This window comes from Protobothrops mucrosquamatus, unplaced genomic scaffold, assembly GCF_001527695.2.
Source record: "Protobothrops mucrosquamatus isolate PMUCROS unplaced genomic scaffold, P.Mucros_1.0 scaffold276, whole genome shotgun sequence".
Lineage (NCBI taxonomy): Eukaryota > Metazoa > Chordata > Lepidosauria > Squamata > Viperidae > Protobothrops > Protobothrops mucrosquamatus.
The window spans coordinates 1,217,643-1,234,520 of record NW_015386620.1 but is presented as its reverse complement, the minus strand read 5'-3'; the positions used below and the strand labels follow the sequence as shown (position 1 = coordinate 1,234,520).

The following is a 16,878-nucleotide window of genomic DNA, read 5'->3' as shown; positions in this document are numbered from 1 at the left end:
TGGCCTGAGCGCGGGGCGTGTTGGGCGAGGGGAGGAGACAATGTTGCAAGCCTCTCGCTTCCTCTCTTCTCCGCACGTGCGCGCGCGCGCGCGCGCGCGAGCGCAGCCCGGGAATACAGCCGCGCGCAGTCCAGCCGCTGCGCCTCCGCAGGAGCCGGGAGTTGAGAGCTTCGCCTGTTGCCGCCTCGTCCCCGCCGTTACTCTTCGCACAGGTTGCTGGTTTGCTGTTGTTTTTGTAGGTTTCGGGTCCAAGGGAGGGGGTTCTTGGTGCTCTCTGAGCTTGGTGGTTTTCCTGCAGACGTTTCATTACCAAACTGGGTAACATCATCAGAGTTACTAGGACAGTGGTTCTCAACCTTTTTAATGCCGCGACCCCAACCGGTCGTAAGTTGAGGACTAAACCGATCGTAACTCGAGGACTAAACCAGTCGTAAGTTGAGGACTAAACCGGTCGTAAGTCGAGGACTACCCAACCGGTCGTAAGTTGAGGACTTTCCCTGCCTGGGAGCGCCGCGCATGCATGGTTCCGCCCCCTGCGCCGGCCGAGGCGTAGCTGGCAAGCGGCAGAGACGGAGCAGGCCGACCACCAGCTGGCCCAGCCCAAGGGAGGTAAGGCACCCGCCGGAAAAGGGGGAAAAAATGGCGGGCAAAAAAAATGGCGGACAGCCTTGCTTGGCGACCCCCGTGAAATGGTCGATTGACCCCAAATGGGGTCCCGACCCACAGGTTGAGAACCACTGTACTAGGAGAATGAAGTCAGAGGGCAGACCATCAAATCCCAACCAAGCAGCAATGCCCATTTATTTCTGCTTAGCTTTATAGCCCTGGTTTCTTCCCATTGTAGGAACACCAGGATAGTGTTCAGGATAGACCAGAGGTCCCCAAGCTTTTGGGCACCAGGGACCAGTTCCATGGAGAGAGATTTTTCCGTGGACCGGAGTGCGTGGTTTTGTGTGCTGGGGCTTTGCTTGTTTGTGCGGACCGGTTGCTGGCATGCCGCAGCCCAGTATTGGTCCACGGACTGGGTGTTGGGGACCCCTGGGATAGAACATGGAGATTCTCAATCATCCTGGTCAGGGTTGTGTAATGGTGCTTTTCAAAGAGGCAACTGGTCTTCTCTTGGTTTTTTTCCTTGAAAGCGTTTCGCTTCTCATCCAAGTTCTGAACTGAAGAACCAAAGAAGCTTTTTGGATGAAAAACGAAATATTTTTAAGGAAAAAAGACAAAGTCCAGTTGCCTTTTGGAAAAGTACCTTTGGGACCCGGGATAGTTGATATAAAATGTATGATAATAGTAAAATCAATGCAGTACACAATCGAAATTAAAAACTGATGTATTTTCATCTTAATGTGTGGCTGCATCTGATTGATCTTGGCCGAAGTTCAACAGGGTGAGTATTTGAATGGGCAATCACCAAAAGATTTTAGAAAAGTAGGATAACAAAATGGCTTGGAGAAAAGCAATAGCAACAACTTCCCTAATTTGCTAAGAAACTATACCGAAGTTTCAATGGAGTCTTCAGGAATTCAGATCCACTCAAGTAAGTTTATGCTGGCTTGAATTGATTTAAATCCGGAGACTGCAAGTTTACTCACTTTAAGCACTCAGTTTTACTTTTGAGTAGAAAGAGATTCAACTGTAGTAACATTATAACTTAAATGCAGATTGCAGTTTTAAAACTTTTTAGAAATGGTTAATGGACCAATAAAACATCTAACAGCAGAAAAACAACAATCTGAAGATCAGAGGGTATATTTTAATTTGCTGAAAAAAGTATTTTAATTTGCTGAAAAAAGTAGCATTTGAAAAGAAGTTTAACATCTTCTCCAAAACTAAAGAAAAAAGACCTCTAGAAATGTTTTAAATAATGGACAGAATCACACAGATATTCTGTTTTTCAGATATTCTGTTCTACAAAAAACAGGGCTTTTTTTGTCATAGAATGCCCAGAACAGAGTTCCGGCACCTTTTTTTGGATGGAACCTTGTAGGGTAGGCAAGGCAGGTTGTATGACGTCTGTGAGTTCCGGCACCTTTTTTTTTTTTTTTTTTTTTTAGAAAAAAAGCACTGACAAAAACCATTGAAGGCCTGCCAAGGTTTTGAAACAAGCCCAGTGAACTTTCGCCACATTGTTCTATTTGAACTTTCTGAATATTGTAAAAGAACAATCCTGCATCAGCTGGGACGTTAAATTAGAAAAACACCCAGGAAAATAGTGGCTGACATCAATCTCCTTAATGTTGGTTGGGAAAATACATCTTTAATATATTGGAAGTAGGAAACTGAAATTGAAAATTGGGCATTAGGTATGGTGGAAATGTACTTTAAAAAAAATCAGGAAATTGTGAAGGAGTTAATGAATTACTTGGAGCTTTCACTATTAAAATGAGCACGGAGAATCAATCACATTTTGAATCAATTTAGATTTTGGATACTAGAATTTGTTGTGGGTTTGGTAGCATTTTTTGTAACACATTTGGGATGCTGAAGTCTTTCTAACATGATTGCAACTCAAGAGAATGTTATCCTGCCCTTTCCCTGTTGCATAGACATTCATTAACATAACCGTAAAGCATGCTGTTTTTTCCCCTTTCCTCCCTTCCTCTCTCACACACATTACTTTCATTCATTCAGGAAATCGGCAATCCTGTACATCATTGAATCTATGCTATGGAATGAATGAGGAGGAAAGCCAAATATAATTCTTTAAATAGCTATTTCTGCAAATAACAGTCTCTATGTATGTCACAAAATGTTATTTTAAAAATGATTTTTAGCTTGAGGATGCAAAACCCATTATCTTATGAATGTAGACAAAGGTTTTTAAAAGAATGTTAACAATTCACAGATAGTTTTTGAATATCTCATACTGAACAAAGGTTGCCTAGACCATGGAAAATCCCTCCAGCTCCTCTAGAAATGAAGATTGTGATGATCCAAAGTTACAATGGGATCGAGTGATGACTGGAAACGAATGGCTAAACTGTTGGGATACAAACAATATTGGATTTCATAATAAAGAAGAGCATCGGTAAGTATTCTGCTAGCCAAGGAGTCCTCATCAGTTTCAACCTGATGGTCACTTAAAAAAAACATTGCCACTTTGCAAAATGTCTTAAGAGCGGCCTGGCCCATTCACAATATAGCTGCCAAGGGACATATGACCTCTTTTGAAATCCCTGTTCATACTTTACCACCTTTGCTTTTGACTGAGCTGCAGTCGCCAATTACCTTTATTGAACCCTTTTGGGCTCAGAGATATTCTTGAAATAAAAGTGATACTGTAGCTTGTATTTTACTGTAGCATGTTCGCTTCTGTTTATTACATTTTTATACAGTGGTACCACAGTACTCATCGTTCATTGGTTTGGGAGGTGCAATGAGTACTAACAACTATGAATACCAAACAATTTTTCCCATAAGGAATAATATAGTGGGTCACAAGGCAGCCAACACCAACAAATTCTAGCTTGAGTACCCAACAAATGATGAGTACCAGGACAAGATTTTCACGTCAGAATGCATTGAGTATCAAATTCAATGAATTTCAAAGCAGTTGAATACCAAAGTACCACTGTATATGGTATGGAAGAGTCTACAGACATTCCTGAGCAACACCTTGGTATAAGGTACTAGTACCATATAACAATGTGTTTTAGGGCAGGGTTTTTTTTTTGCCTTTTTCCATCTCTCCCTCTGTATCACAAAAGACTTATTTACACTCATAGCCATGGAAATATATTTTGAGGACTATTAATTCAGGAGAGTTAATTAATTTTGCTTTGCAGAATCATAGAATGAATTCTAATTCACTTATAGAAAGAGATATTATTATTATTATTATTATTATTAACATGAATAATCTATAGTTAGATTCACAATCTAAGATTGGTGGAAATAATTCAAATACTAACCAAGAATCTAAGAATTCTTAAGGTAGCATCTAAGAATATAGACAGTTCCAAGCAGGGTAGGGTTTTTATGTGTTCAGGTCTGATAAATTCAGTATTTCCAGATATCAAGGAAATCCTTTAGGTATTTCTCCAAGGATTCCAATCATGATTGGTATAACAATGGATTTCTTTTCCCCTAAGCCAGGAGTGTCAAACTGCCGGCCCATGGGCCAGATGCATCATGCCAAAACTGTGCTCACCCCATTACCGGCAATGGAAAAAAAGTCACGACACGTCGCGACACGTCACGTGACGTTGCGAGTTTGACACCCTTGCCCTAAGCATTCAACTTTGATCTGCAAGTTCTGATATATTTTGTAATTTTTCCAGTTGTTTTTCCTTAATCCTAGCATTGTCCGGAATAGCAACATCAATGAACCAGACTATCTTCTTTTCAACAGCTGTTATATCAAGGCTGTTATGAACAAAATGCCTGTTTGTTTGGATCTTAAAATCCCATAAGATGTTAACCTGCTCATTTTCCAAACCTTCTGAACTTGATGGTCCCAATAATTTTATTCCAATCCATACCTCTGGCAAAAGTTTCCAATGAATAATTCTGGCAACTCAAACACGATGCTGCTTATAGTCTGTAAAACTTGGCTTCAGCCCACTGATCAAATGGTCAATTCATTCATACTTTTTACTACAAAGCTGACATTGTTTGTTACATATTGAATTTTCCCCTTCATGCAATTAGTTGGCAAAGCTTGTTCTTGAGCTGGTAAAATAAAGCCTTCAGTTTCTTTAAGACTCTTGATCTTAACCAATTCTGTGTGGGTTTTTTAATCATTTTTTTCCTATATCCTTCAAATATTGACCATATATTTGCTTGTTCTTCTAATTAACCAATTGCAATTGGGTTTTTTTTCTATATTCGGCCTTTACTTTTGTTTTCAAGAGCTTTCCTTGCTTGATTGCCTTCAGCAAGAGTCCTTAGCTTTTCTTAATGTAGTCCTTCAGGCCATGCTAAAGAAAGCTCAGTATTTAAATTGGTGTTTTCCAAATTATTAATCGATTCTATAAGAAGCTGAGTGTGAAGATCAGTTACTTTATATTCTTTTTAAAAAATAACATTTTCTTTTCTTTCCCCCCCCCCTCCAGATTCCTGAAGAAACACCTGGATATTTTTCTCAACGGCAGGAAGGAATTAAGAATATTTTTTCCACTTTGTGGGAAAGCTGTTGAAATGAAATGGTAAATGAATCATTAGATCATTTCAGTTTTATCTAGATTTTGTTATACTACTTCATGAGTATAAACAAATAACAACTAATAAAACATGGGGGGGGGAGAGATTGGGTAATTTTGCTGAGACCTTCATGTATTTTCAGTTGTGTGATATTCTCCTTCACTGTTGTTGTTGTTAGTTGCGAAGTCGTGTCTGACCCATCGCGACCCCATGGACAACGTTCCTCCAGGTCTTCCTGTCCTCTACCATCTTCTGCAGTCCATTTAAGCTCACACATACTGCTTCAGTGCCTCCATCCTGCCACCTCATTCTCTGTCATTCCCTTCTTCTATTGCCCTCAATCTTTCCCAGTCTCCTTCACTAGGCAAACTTAATCCCTGCACTATGGTACCTTGGTACTCCACTGCTTTGAAACTCATCGAATTTGGCACTCAGTGCATTTTGACATGAAAATTTTGTCCCAGTACTCATCGTTCATTTAGTACTCAATGCACAAACTAGAACTTGTTGGTGTCAGCTGCCTTGTGACTCACTACATTATTTCTTATGGGGAAAAAATTTGTTTGGTGCCCCTCGTTTTTGGTATTCATCGTGCCTCCTGGAACCAATTAATTATGAGTATCAAGGTACCATTATATTTCAAAATCTGCATCTTACTAAGTCATTCTTCTCAAGCCAAAAAATGAGGCAGCTTTCTTCAACCTGCCATTGTCCAAAGCTTTGGGCTGTAGCATCCATCATCCACAAACTTAATAGGCCAGCTGGAACACATGGAGCTGGAATCCAAAACATCTGAAGGCTGTCTGGTTGTGAATATGGATTAGGATTTAAATAATTTAATCTTAAATCCAATTTAAAATGTCTTTATAACGTAATCAATTTATTGAGATATGTTATTCACAACATTAATTCATGCCAGTATCAAAATGATTTTTCTACATTTATTTGTTTGATAGTCATGAAAGGAATTAATGTAATTTGGGCTGTGTCTCGTTTTGAACAGAATGGGGAGAGAGGAATCTCATTCATTACATCAGTACACTGATAATTTATGATGCTGTGTTTTGTCAAATGTTCCCAGTTTATCAAGGGTCCACCATCTGAGTGAATTTAATCAATGTGGAAATAAACTTTTAAAATGTAAGTTAATAATGTAGGCCAGTTTTATATTTAAGGCAAATGCTCTAATCCTCCACACATCTACAGCTTGATATTCCAATTTTATTACATCACTATTGGGAAAAAAAAAGGGGAGGAAAGCATTTTATGCTTTTAATTTAATGGGGGGGGGGGAAATCCCCATGATATTTAGCAAGTTAAAAAGTCTTACAAAAAAACTAGAGAAGCAAAGTGGAACAAAGCATTCAGTGCTGCTTCTTACCATTCCATTGCATTGTGCTTCAGTTTCTTCAGTCCAAAGTTTTATTTGCTTTTTTAAAAAATACAACTTTCTACAGATAACATTTTGATTGTTACAATGTGCAGTTGCCCACTAAAACCAAGAGGACTTTGATCTATCTTCTTTTATTGTAAAAAAAAAAATCACCTCAATAACATATGAGTAAACATGGCATATTTTATTGTTCTGTATAGGTTAGCTGACATGGGACATCATGTGGTTGGTGTGGAAATTAGTGAAATTGCATTGAAGGACTTTTTCACAGAACAAAATCTTTCATTTTCAGAAGAAATAGTTCTAGAAATCCCTGGAGCTAAATTACTGAAAGTATGTATTGAACCCTATATTTTCTTTGTAGAAATGTAGTTTATTGGTGTAGCTAAGCCTAAAAGTTTATCAGTGGCCCAAGAGAGATATATCCCTGGTTTATTGATTTAAAATATGGATCCTTGCAAACCATGAATTAAAAAATAATCACAATGAGGACTGGGCATCATTAAAATACATTTAATGAAATAATGATATTTATTATTCCAAAGGTAGTATAGTAAGTATTTCAGAGCAGTAGGGTATTAATAATGAAAGTGAAATTAAAATCTGTAATCATTATTGAAAGTATAGAATTTCTTGATGATAGACGTGAACTCCTTGATGAAAACTGAAAAATTTATCCCTGTTTCTCCTTTTGAAGTTCCTTTATTTAAGCTGAAATGTAAATAAACACTTGGCATGTTCAAGGCTAGATACTTCACTGCTTTTAAGCATTATATACAATATTTACATACAAACATTTATATATATATTAAAAGTTCCTCTTAAGTGAAAATTAAAACATGTTATTGCTTTAATTACGTTCATGCTGAATTATTTAATGCTTAATTTTGTTTTATGCCTATAGAAACAGTATAGCATTACCAGTAAGAAAATACAACTAATAATAAAAAAGATAGAATGTTTAGATGATAAAAATGTTAATTACTTTTTTGTTGCTTTATCTTTTTTTTAAAAAGTTCATTTATTTTTCATTGTAGTGCACATCTCTGAATATTTCTCTGTATTGCTGCAGTTTATATGACTTGACCAGGTAAGAAGAAATTAATACTGAGTCTTTCCACACATTTAGCATATTTGATGGCTTTCAACTCCACCTGTAATGCACCATAGGTAACATCTATGGCAGGGGTAGGCAACCTTGGCTCTTTTATGACTCGTGGACTTCAACTATCAGAATTCCTGAGCCAGCCATGGCTCAGGAATTCTGGGAGTTGAAGTCCATGAGTCATAAAAGAGCCAAGGTTGCCTACCCCTGATCTATGGGAAATCTTACTCTGGCTCAGGTACGTATATGATGGGTAATGAGCTTTTCATGCCATGAAAATAGACATCGGCTGAGCTCACACATCATGCTAATATTTGATAAATGGGCTAGATTATATATAATACAAAACCAGGGATCAATCATCTTAGGGATTCAGCATTGTGACATACTGTAATACAGGTAGCCCTCAACTTACGACTACAATTGAGCCCAAACTTTTTGTCGCTAAGTGAAACATTTGTTAAGTGAATTTTGCACCATTTTACAATTTTTCTTGCTACAGTTGTTAAGTGAATCACTGCATAGTTGAGTTATTAAGTTACTGTAGTAACACGGTTGTTAAGTGAATCCGGCTTCCCCGTTGACTTTGCTTGTAAAACAGTCTCAAAAGGTGATCACATGACCCGGGGACACTGCAACCGTCATAAATATGAGTCAGTTGCCAAAGCATCTGAATTTTGATCATATGGCCATGGGAATGTTGCAGTGGTTGTAAGTGTGAAAAACAATCATAAGTCACTTTTTTCAGTGCCGTTGTAACTTTCAGTGGTCACTAAATGAACTGCTGTAAGTCGAGGACTACACGTATTGTGTAATTGCACAGGTCTCTGAAATGATTTTAAAATATTTTAAAATGGCCCCAAACTCACTAGTTCATCAAATCGCCTGATATTTTATTCCTTGTATCATAAGGTCTCATGCAAGAATATTGACATTTTATAAGATCTAGTGATCTTAGCAGAGTTTGGGAATTCGTAAGAAACCTTAGTGAGGACTTCCTGGATGACAATTGGAGTTCTCTAAGTGCTATGGCATTTGTCATGATGTGTTTTGGTTCATAAAATATCCTAAGTCAGAATGAACACATCATATTATAGCCTAGCATTATGTGCAATTGAAGCAATTATATCAATTCATTTTCTGATCCTTGGCTCATACTAAGCATATTGCAATAAAATACATTCTCCCTAGTTCTGTAAAACATTCTGCATCTCTATCAAAGCTGTATCTTTAAGCTGTTTCTTGCTCGAGTGGATTTTAAAACCATTGTCTTCTGTGTGTTGGGTTTTTTTTTTGTTTTTTTTTGTATGCAACATTGCTTTTCTGGTATGACTAAAATTAGTACTTACTAAGTTTGATGTGATTTTTTCCCCTTTCTCTCCCTGTAGCTCTGTGACTGGTCATTTTGATGGGATTTGGGACAGAGGTTCTCTAGTAGCTGTTAACCCTTCTGAGAGAGAACGGTCAGTAACTGGGAACTGCATTTTATGTTCATATCAGGAACTACAGTGTTGCTTGTTGAGGCTTTGGGTGCCAAGGAAATTGCTCTTTCTCCCTGAGTGATTAACTTGTTTCAGTCGTTCTAGTACTGGGGATACCTTTCCTGAGTAACTTTTGCACAATTAGATGAAATAATTATAGGGATACATGCCATGACACGGTCATTACATTTAAATCACAAGTACGCTGTAAGGTGTGGTTAGGCTTGAATGACAGCCCTTGACAGCAGTACTTTCTCTTCTCACAACTCCTGGTGTAGCATTGCCCTAATAGGAGATGCAATGCAGCAAGTTAGTGCAATGGATGAGAGACCCATCAAGACTTTGCTGGTGCATATAACTGTTTGCTTCAGGGTTGATTTTACACCAGAACACCTTGGTATCCAAAATAGTTCTCTACAGTTCCTTGACACTTTTCTCCATAATTGTTTCCTTATCCTTTTAGCCCCTATATTGCATATTGCTCACATCTGGACTTTTGGAGTGTTTGGCTTTTTGAATTTAATTCTTAACTACCTTGGATGATGTTGCTTGCTTCTAGAGATTTTGATTGATTTATCCAAACTGATCTGTGCTTTCTCTGGACAGTGCTACTTGTCTTTCATTGCACATGGATCTACTAACTATGACATAAGCAGGGGTTTAAACATATATATTGTGTGTATGTAAAACCAAACAAAACATGCTGTGTTATAGCACACAAACCCAGCCAGTATAAAGCCTGAACCTGAAAATTTAAATAACACCCTGCTTCTTTTTCCCTACACACACACACACACACACACACACACACACACACACACACACACACATATATACTGCTCACAAAAATAAAGGGAACGCAAACCCCTTCAGTTCCATGGTAAAATGTTCCCTTTATTTTTTTGAGCAGTATATATTGGTGAGATCCAGTGTGTTGTTGCAATTAATGTGCCTTAAGTGTGCCACAATATGTATTAATGTGCCACAACTTAACCTCACAGGATTGTTGTGGAGATAAAATGAACACTCTCAGGAAAAGGAAAAGGAAGCAGCAACAGCTGTGTTATTTCACACTCCATGTGAACACTGCAACATAGTTTTGGCTTAGCATAATTATAGGAAATAAACCTTTGCAGAAAGTCAGCTATGCTTTAGCATCATTAGCAAGACAACTGTCTGCATCAACCCCAATTGTGACTTTAAAAGGTTTAAGAATCATAGCTTATCGTGTTATGTGAATCCAACTTTTCTCATGTTCCACTTTTTCTATTCCTTCTTTGTAATAAAATATCAGTTTTCCCCAGTATGTGTTTCTTGTCCTTTCCTTTTAGCTATGTCCAGTTGATACTATCACTAATGAACAGCATGTGTCGCTGTCTTCTAGTTACTTTGTTGTATGATGTAAAGAAACACAAAGGTAAGATATTGGGACTAAAGCCTCAGCTGGATATTGGGAAAATCTTACAATGATTTACATCCTTTGTAACTGGAAGTAAGCTCTTAAGATTAATATGGCATTGGTCTGGCATGATTAGAGGTCAGGCACAGCAAGTCTAAATAGATAGGGTCCTTCAGTGAACATCAATTAAATTCCTTTCTAATACTTTCCAATGCTTTTATGGTATTTATTCAATGATATGCATCTTTTTCATGGCTTTAGCTTTTAAACTAGTCAACCATGATAATTTATTTTTAAGAAATCTATTTACAGATACAATTTACTGCAAGATATGATTACAACAGACCAGATTATTAATGCATAAGAATATAATATAATGAATAATCAAAATATTCATGACTCTCTAGGGCAGGCATGTCAAACATGCGGCCCACGGGCCGGATGCGGCCCACACAGGCCACACCCACCCCGGCCCCACAAAGGCAAAACAAGTCCTGATATGTCACGATACGGCCCATGATGCGATAGGATTTGACAGCCCAGCTCTAGAGTATGGCAATAGCAAATCAGGTTTTTTAAATCTACTATTCAGTATTCTAGGAATCTGCCATAATTTTTATAACATTCAGTTCAGAACTAAAACTGGAGTACAGTTTTAGATATCAAGAGAAAGCCATTGCATAAGGTTTCTCAAGTGACTGTCTTTTTTCCCCTCACATTTCTATTGCCATTCACCTATTTTTTGAAATATAAATGGACTGATACAGACTGAACTGACATTAAACTAAGTAAATCCCTGAATTCTCATTTATTAAAAGGGAACATTTAGGGCTTTGGCTGGGTTTTCTTTCTGAATTTCTAACTTCCATCTTTTCTTTTGTAGGTCCACCGTTCTATGTTTCTGATTCAGACGTGAAAAGTTTATTTGGTGAGTCAGCGAAAAGAAGCTTTAACCTTTGCCAAATGTACTTTACATGGCACCTGCCTCTTCAGGAAAGAAAATGCTTATTTTTGTAAACTAAGAGGAAGCAGAGCCATGTCAGCTGACCCCCAAACCAGTACTGTAATATGGTACTTGGGGAAGGGGGTGCTATTACATCCAAATGCAGAGGATAAATATCAATGACCTCAATCTATTTCTGCCAAATTTTTGCGCTAGAAAAAAAAAATAAACTTGAATCTGAACATCTAGCAAATGGATACCATATCCTTCCAGTTCAAGGTTACTTTCCATGCTGAGTTCTAGTAATTCAATCTAGATTCTTGGATTTATTCTGACTCTTTTTAGATCCCAGTGTCATACTATAAATCTAACATCCTTTGTGTTCACCTTTCCTAATTTGGACAAAATCTACTTTGCAGATCTAGGACAGGGACATTTTCTTTTTGCCTCAATTTGTATCCTGTTATCTGGGCTGTGCCAATGGAAATGACTCATTTCTCTGCACTGCTTCAAGCTAGTTGGATCTAGAGTGACGCCAGTAGAAAGAATTCTTGTTGCCAGGGCCTTGTGCTTCCAGAAGGCTGTATAAAGAATGCCTCTTATTTCTGCTAGCCTTATGACAATATGCCTCATGACATATTGAGCAAAGCTTTGTGAGAACAGCACGTGGGAAGTTGGAAGTGGGCGTATGGCAGCAAACATGGTACATACGAGATTAGAACAAAACGGAACAACAGAGTTGGAAGGGACCTTGGAGATCTCCTAGTCCAACCCCCTGTTCAGGCAGAAGACCCTATACCATTTCAGACAAATAGGTAGCTGTCCAGTCTCTTCTTAAAAACCTACAGTGATGGAGCACCCACAACTTCTGAAGGCAATTCCACTGATTAATTGAGATGGTGCAACTCCTACTACTAGTGTGTATGTTAAAATACTGGGCGAGTCCTTGTTGTGGCATGAATTTTGAGAGACTGGCCCAGGTTTTTTGCATGCATAGTGTTAAGAGAAGCACAGCATTGTTTTTAAATTCTCATTTCTCGTGCAATACTCTTGTTTTAATTGGAAAATGCATTCCACTTATGGAGGGGCTGTCCCTTGTTGGTAGGCTACCTCTGGGTTCAATTTTTTGCAAGAATAACATCTCAGTATAAATGCACATAATTGTATTCTTACTTCCGCCATTATTTACTATGGCTGCCTAGCTGCATTCATTGTCTTTTTTTTTTAGTTCAAAAGCATGCAGAGGAAATAGCTTGACCATCATACACCATATTACAAAACCTATCAACAACCTCCCCATTAAAGCATCAGATAAGAGTACATTAAAGTGATTAAAACAGATTTTATCATAGCAGCGTATAAACTTAGGGATGCTATTTTTGAGAGATATTAAAAAATAAGCACTTTTTTCCTATATAAGGCATTTATAATATGTAACAGAGGAAGGGGAAATAATAGTTTGCACAAAACCCAAAGGGTAATGATTGTTGTCAAAACCATTGAAAGTTTTTTTCTCTTTCCTTCCAGGAAAAGACTGCGATATTCAATGTCTTGAAAAAGTCTATGGTTTGGAAGAGCGACATAAGAAGTGGGGTTTAGATTATTTATGGGAGGTTTTATACTTGGTCACATTGAAAGAACCGAGATGACTCCTAGACCTTCCCCTCAGAGGATGAGGAGAGAACCACTTGGTTGCCAGACACCATAATGTTTCTGGTCTGAGGATCAATCATTCTTGAGATACTTTCTTCTATTATCAATATCTCTCAGAATAATTTTCTTGAAATTTGCCTTTGCAAATAAACCTACATTGTTAAAATGGAATACCAAGAGTTACATCAGGACCTGTGCTTTCTCCCCATTTTTCCTATCTATTGGGTTCATCCTAATAATCAGCATTATCCTGAGCTAAATAAATACATAACATTATGCAATATTGACTTTGCTGGAAAAGGTTACTTGGCTGTAGGATGCTTAGTAAAATGTCTACTGGAGGCCTTCTGTTGCATTGTGTGTTTGCTGCCTTTTGTAGTATTTCTATTTGGTCCACCCTCTGATGTATGGCACACAGTTTTTCTCTTATATGAGGTAAAGACTTCTATATAAGGCTGTATAAGGTAAAAACCTCACCCAAGTCAAGCTTAAAATTGGATGACTCCATGGTTGTGTATGTGTAGTTTTTGTGACAAGGATATGGAAGAGATTCCGCACAGTGGCTTTTCAAGATTTTTCTTTTTTTTCAAACACCATTGGGAGATCTTGGTGATCTCTTACGCAAGGATCAGCAAAGATCAGCTTTGTGCTGGCATCTGCTTTGAGGAACAAGTACAGCCAGGCAATCTGAGGCAGGAAGAGAATGTGCCAACATGAAATTCCAGAAGTCAAAATGATTGAATTATTAACCAGTTCCTACAGATTGGGGGTTTTTTTTCCCTGCAGGCAGTACTATTGCTGATATATTTTCAAGCAGCGGTAGGCATGCCAAACGTTTGACCTTGTTTAGGAGAATGAGTCATTTCCCATGGTAAGAAATCACTAACTGGGTGAGGGAGAGATAAATAATAAATTATTGCCAAGGCTTAGGAGACATTCAATTCCAGTAACTTCTGCTGATATCATCCTGCTTGGCTACTATCAGCCTGTCAGTTACACCAAGCTGTCTGGAAAAAGAGCGCACAATATATCAGAAGCTGGGTCATACTTTATGGGCAATTCTATTTGTGATGGGTACAGTCCACAGCTAACATGTAGGCTTGGTTTTGTTTTTTTACCCATTGTTTATTTGAAAAGTATTAGTTTATGAAAGATTTCCAGCAAATGAGACCTGCTCACCTGTTTATAATCTGAAAAGCACGATATAAAAAATTTATATTTTTATAAATATATAAAAGTATATATTTTTATACTTTTCAAATACGAGATACAAAGAAGAAAACAAATGTGAGCATTGGGGTTTTTCTTAAATATTATTGAAATATAAAATACAAATGGAAATAAGGATTAAAGGGGAAAGAAGTGTGAGATGAAAAGAAGAAGGAAAAAAAAAGCAGTGACTTCTGACTCCACTGCAGTAGAATAGAAAATACAGTTATGGCCTTCCCTTTTTGCTTTATATTTCTGATAGATATAAGCCAGATTCACTTAACAACTGTGACAAGAAAGGTTGTAAAATGGGGCAGAACTCACTTAACTGTCTTGCTTAGCAATGGAAATTTTGGCTCAACTGTCGTTAAGTAGAGGACTACCTATTCTCTACGGTAGCCTCAAATCAGAGTCTCACAGTACCTTTTAAAACAGATCTTTATTATAAGGCAGTGATGGCGAACCTTTTAGAGCCCGAGTGCCCAAACTGCAACCCAAAACCCACTTATTTAGTGCCAGGTGGGCGTGGCCCACTGGGTGGGCGTTGCTGTGGTCATGGCAGACTGGGTGGGTGTGGCCAAGGTGGGCATGGTCACCTTGATGTTGCTCGTGGGGAGGGACGCCTGTGGGGGCCGGGCAGGGTTGGGGGAGATCCAGGGGGTCTCTGGCAGGTAGGGTGGTGAGCAGGAGGCTCGTCCTGCGGGGTGAGGTGAGGCAGGGCGGAGGTGCCATTGTCACAGGGCAAGGCGAGGCAGGGGCCAGGGCAGCTGCTGCCCGACACCATCGGCCTCCGCACACAGAAGCCAGCAAGCGCATGGGGGCCGACAGTGTCTTGTCAGCAGCCACAGCCTGCCGGCCCCTCAACCAGCGCACTCTGGGGCTCCGCAGCCCACCACCAGCAGCTCAGAGAAGTGCCACCTCTGTTCGCCACCACTGTTATAAGGCATAAACGTTTGGCACATCTGATGAAGTCGGGTAGAGTTCACAAAACCTTTATGCCTTATAATAAAGTTAGGGTTTTTTTTAAAAAACAATGCTGCTAGACTGGATATGAATATGATCTTTACTCTGAAGTCTTAAGTGTTAGGAAACATTTGCTCCCCTTGCTTTATTTCAGGAAACAATAATAGAGAAATGACAAAAAATACACAGAAGTGATGTTCTGATCTTCAATTAAAAACAAATGCAGTATAAGCCCATGCCAGTTATAGGCACTTGTGCATGGGGAAGATGTTTCACAGCTGGGGTTCTTCCCTCTTTAGTCAATTTATGGGGCATCTACTGTAGGCAGCTTCTTACTTAGCTGCGGCTATGGCCTTTGCCATCTTTTCCATTAGGAATGGAGACTCGGTTTTGTGTTAAGGTATCGTGAATGGATTTCACCCAGAGAAGAAGGAAAGGTTTTGCTTATATACTGCCGTCTTATCATTATTGCATCTTTGATTATGACATCGGGTCATCGGATACATAGCGGGTAATTGGTTATAGCAGGGGTCCCCAACCCCCATTCTGTGGACTAGCGCCAGGCCAGGCAAACAAGTGAAGCTCCGTTCATAGCATGCAGGCAGCATGTAAAACCCCCCCCCCCTTCGATCTGCGGAAAAAATCTTCTCCACGGAACTGGTCGCTGGTGCCCAAAAGGTGGGGTGGGTGCTGGGTTATAGTACTCTGTTCTGCCCCAATGTGGTCCCCATAAGAGATCTTGGAATGTCAGATTCAGGGATCTATTGCAACTTAGGGGTGAATATAGCCAAGTAACAGGAGACGACCACAATGGCAGCTTCTGTTACAGTGGTAAGTCTACTACATCCACAACAACCTGCCATGCTGAATGGATAGTAAATTGAGCTGCACATTGCCAAATCTTTCTTGTCCTCTAGAATTAGCCACTGGAAATACCAGAATGGGAAAATCAATATTATGCCATCAAGAATAAAAAAATAGTTGCCTGTTTTAATCTAAAATGCAGTGAGAGATTATTGCTTCCTAGCCTGTTCCTCTCTCCCTAAAAGGCACAATGGGTGCATTGTAAATGTGTCCTTACAAAAGAAGACTATTAAACCAATTATTCTGTATATCAGAATATTGATAACATTCATTCACTGAATTGTCTTTCTACCTGATCTGTTACATAAAGGAATCCAGAGCAGCAGTTTCACTGATCTCGGTCTTTGAGATTTTTTTTTCTAGAAGTCTTCACTACATGGGGACATGATGGCATTTAATCATAGGTCAGGATAATGATTCAGAATTGACTATGTAGCAGATATCCAGCAGACAGAAATAGCTAGAAGGGTAGAAAATTGGTTGAAAAATTGACATTGCTGACTGATATAGGGAAATTTGAGCCCACTTATTCTCAGATCAAGGTGGTTCTGCAGAACCCAGACCCTGGAACCAGACTGTCTTTCTAAGTAATGGTATGTGGGAAAGACCTTGGGAGATGGTACAAAGAGATGTTACTCTTTAATGTATACTGCTTCCTAACACAGAATGAACATTAGGAAGAGCTAGCCGTCTTTAGGAAGAGTTTCAGCTAATTCTAAAATA

General features: G+C 38.8%; 1 protein-coding gene across 1 annotated transcript; it reads left to right on the top strand.

The window, feature by feature from the left end:
• Window positions 1–98: 98 nt before the first annotated feature.
• On the top strand, window positions 99–13,461 carry TPMT (thiopurine S-methyltransferase). The gene is made up of 9 exons (XM_015814695.1): window positions 99–212; window positions 2,849–3,031; window positions 5,058–5,150; window positions 6,739–6,871; window positions 7,576–7,628; window positions 9,032–9,106; window positions 10,456–10,541; window positions 11,407–11,451; window positions 12,994–13,461. The coding sequence occupies exons 2-9, from the start codon at window positions 2,892–2,894 to the stop codon at window positions 13,113–13,115; spliced, it is 747 nt and encodes a 248-aa protein (XP_015670181.1). The 5' UTR covers window positions 99–212; window positions 2,849–2,891; the 3' UTR covers window positions 13,116–13,461.
• The last annotated feature ends 3,417 nt before the right edge of the window (window positions 13,462–16,878 follow it).

Excerpts from the sequence above, each read along its gene's own strand:
- TPMT (XM_015814695.1), top strand. The coding sequence starts at position 2,892 with ATGGAAAATCCCTCCAGCTCCTCTAGAAATGAAGATTGTGATGATCCA. Across the intron at positions 7,629-9,031 it reads AGTTTATATGACTTGACCAG|CTCTGTGACTGGTCATTTTG; the intron begins GTAAGAAGAAAT and ends CTCTCCCTGTAG. Across the intron at positions 10,542-11,406 it reads TGATGTAAAGAAACACAAAG|GTCCACCGTTCTATGTTTCT; the intron begins GTAAGATATTGG and ends TTTCTTTTGTAG.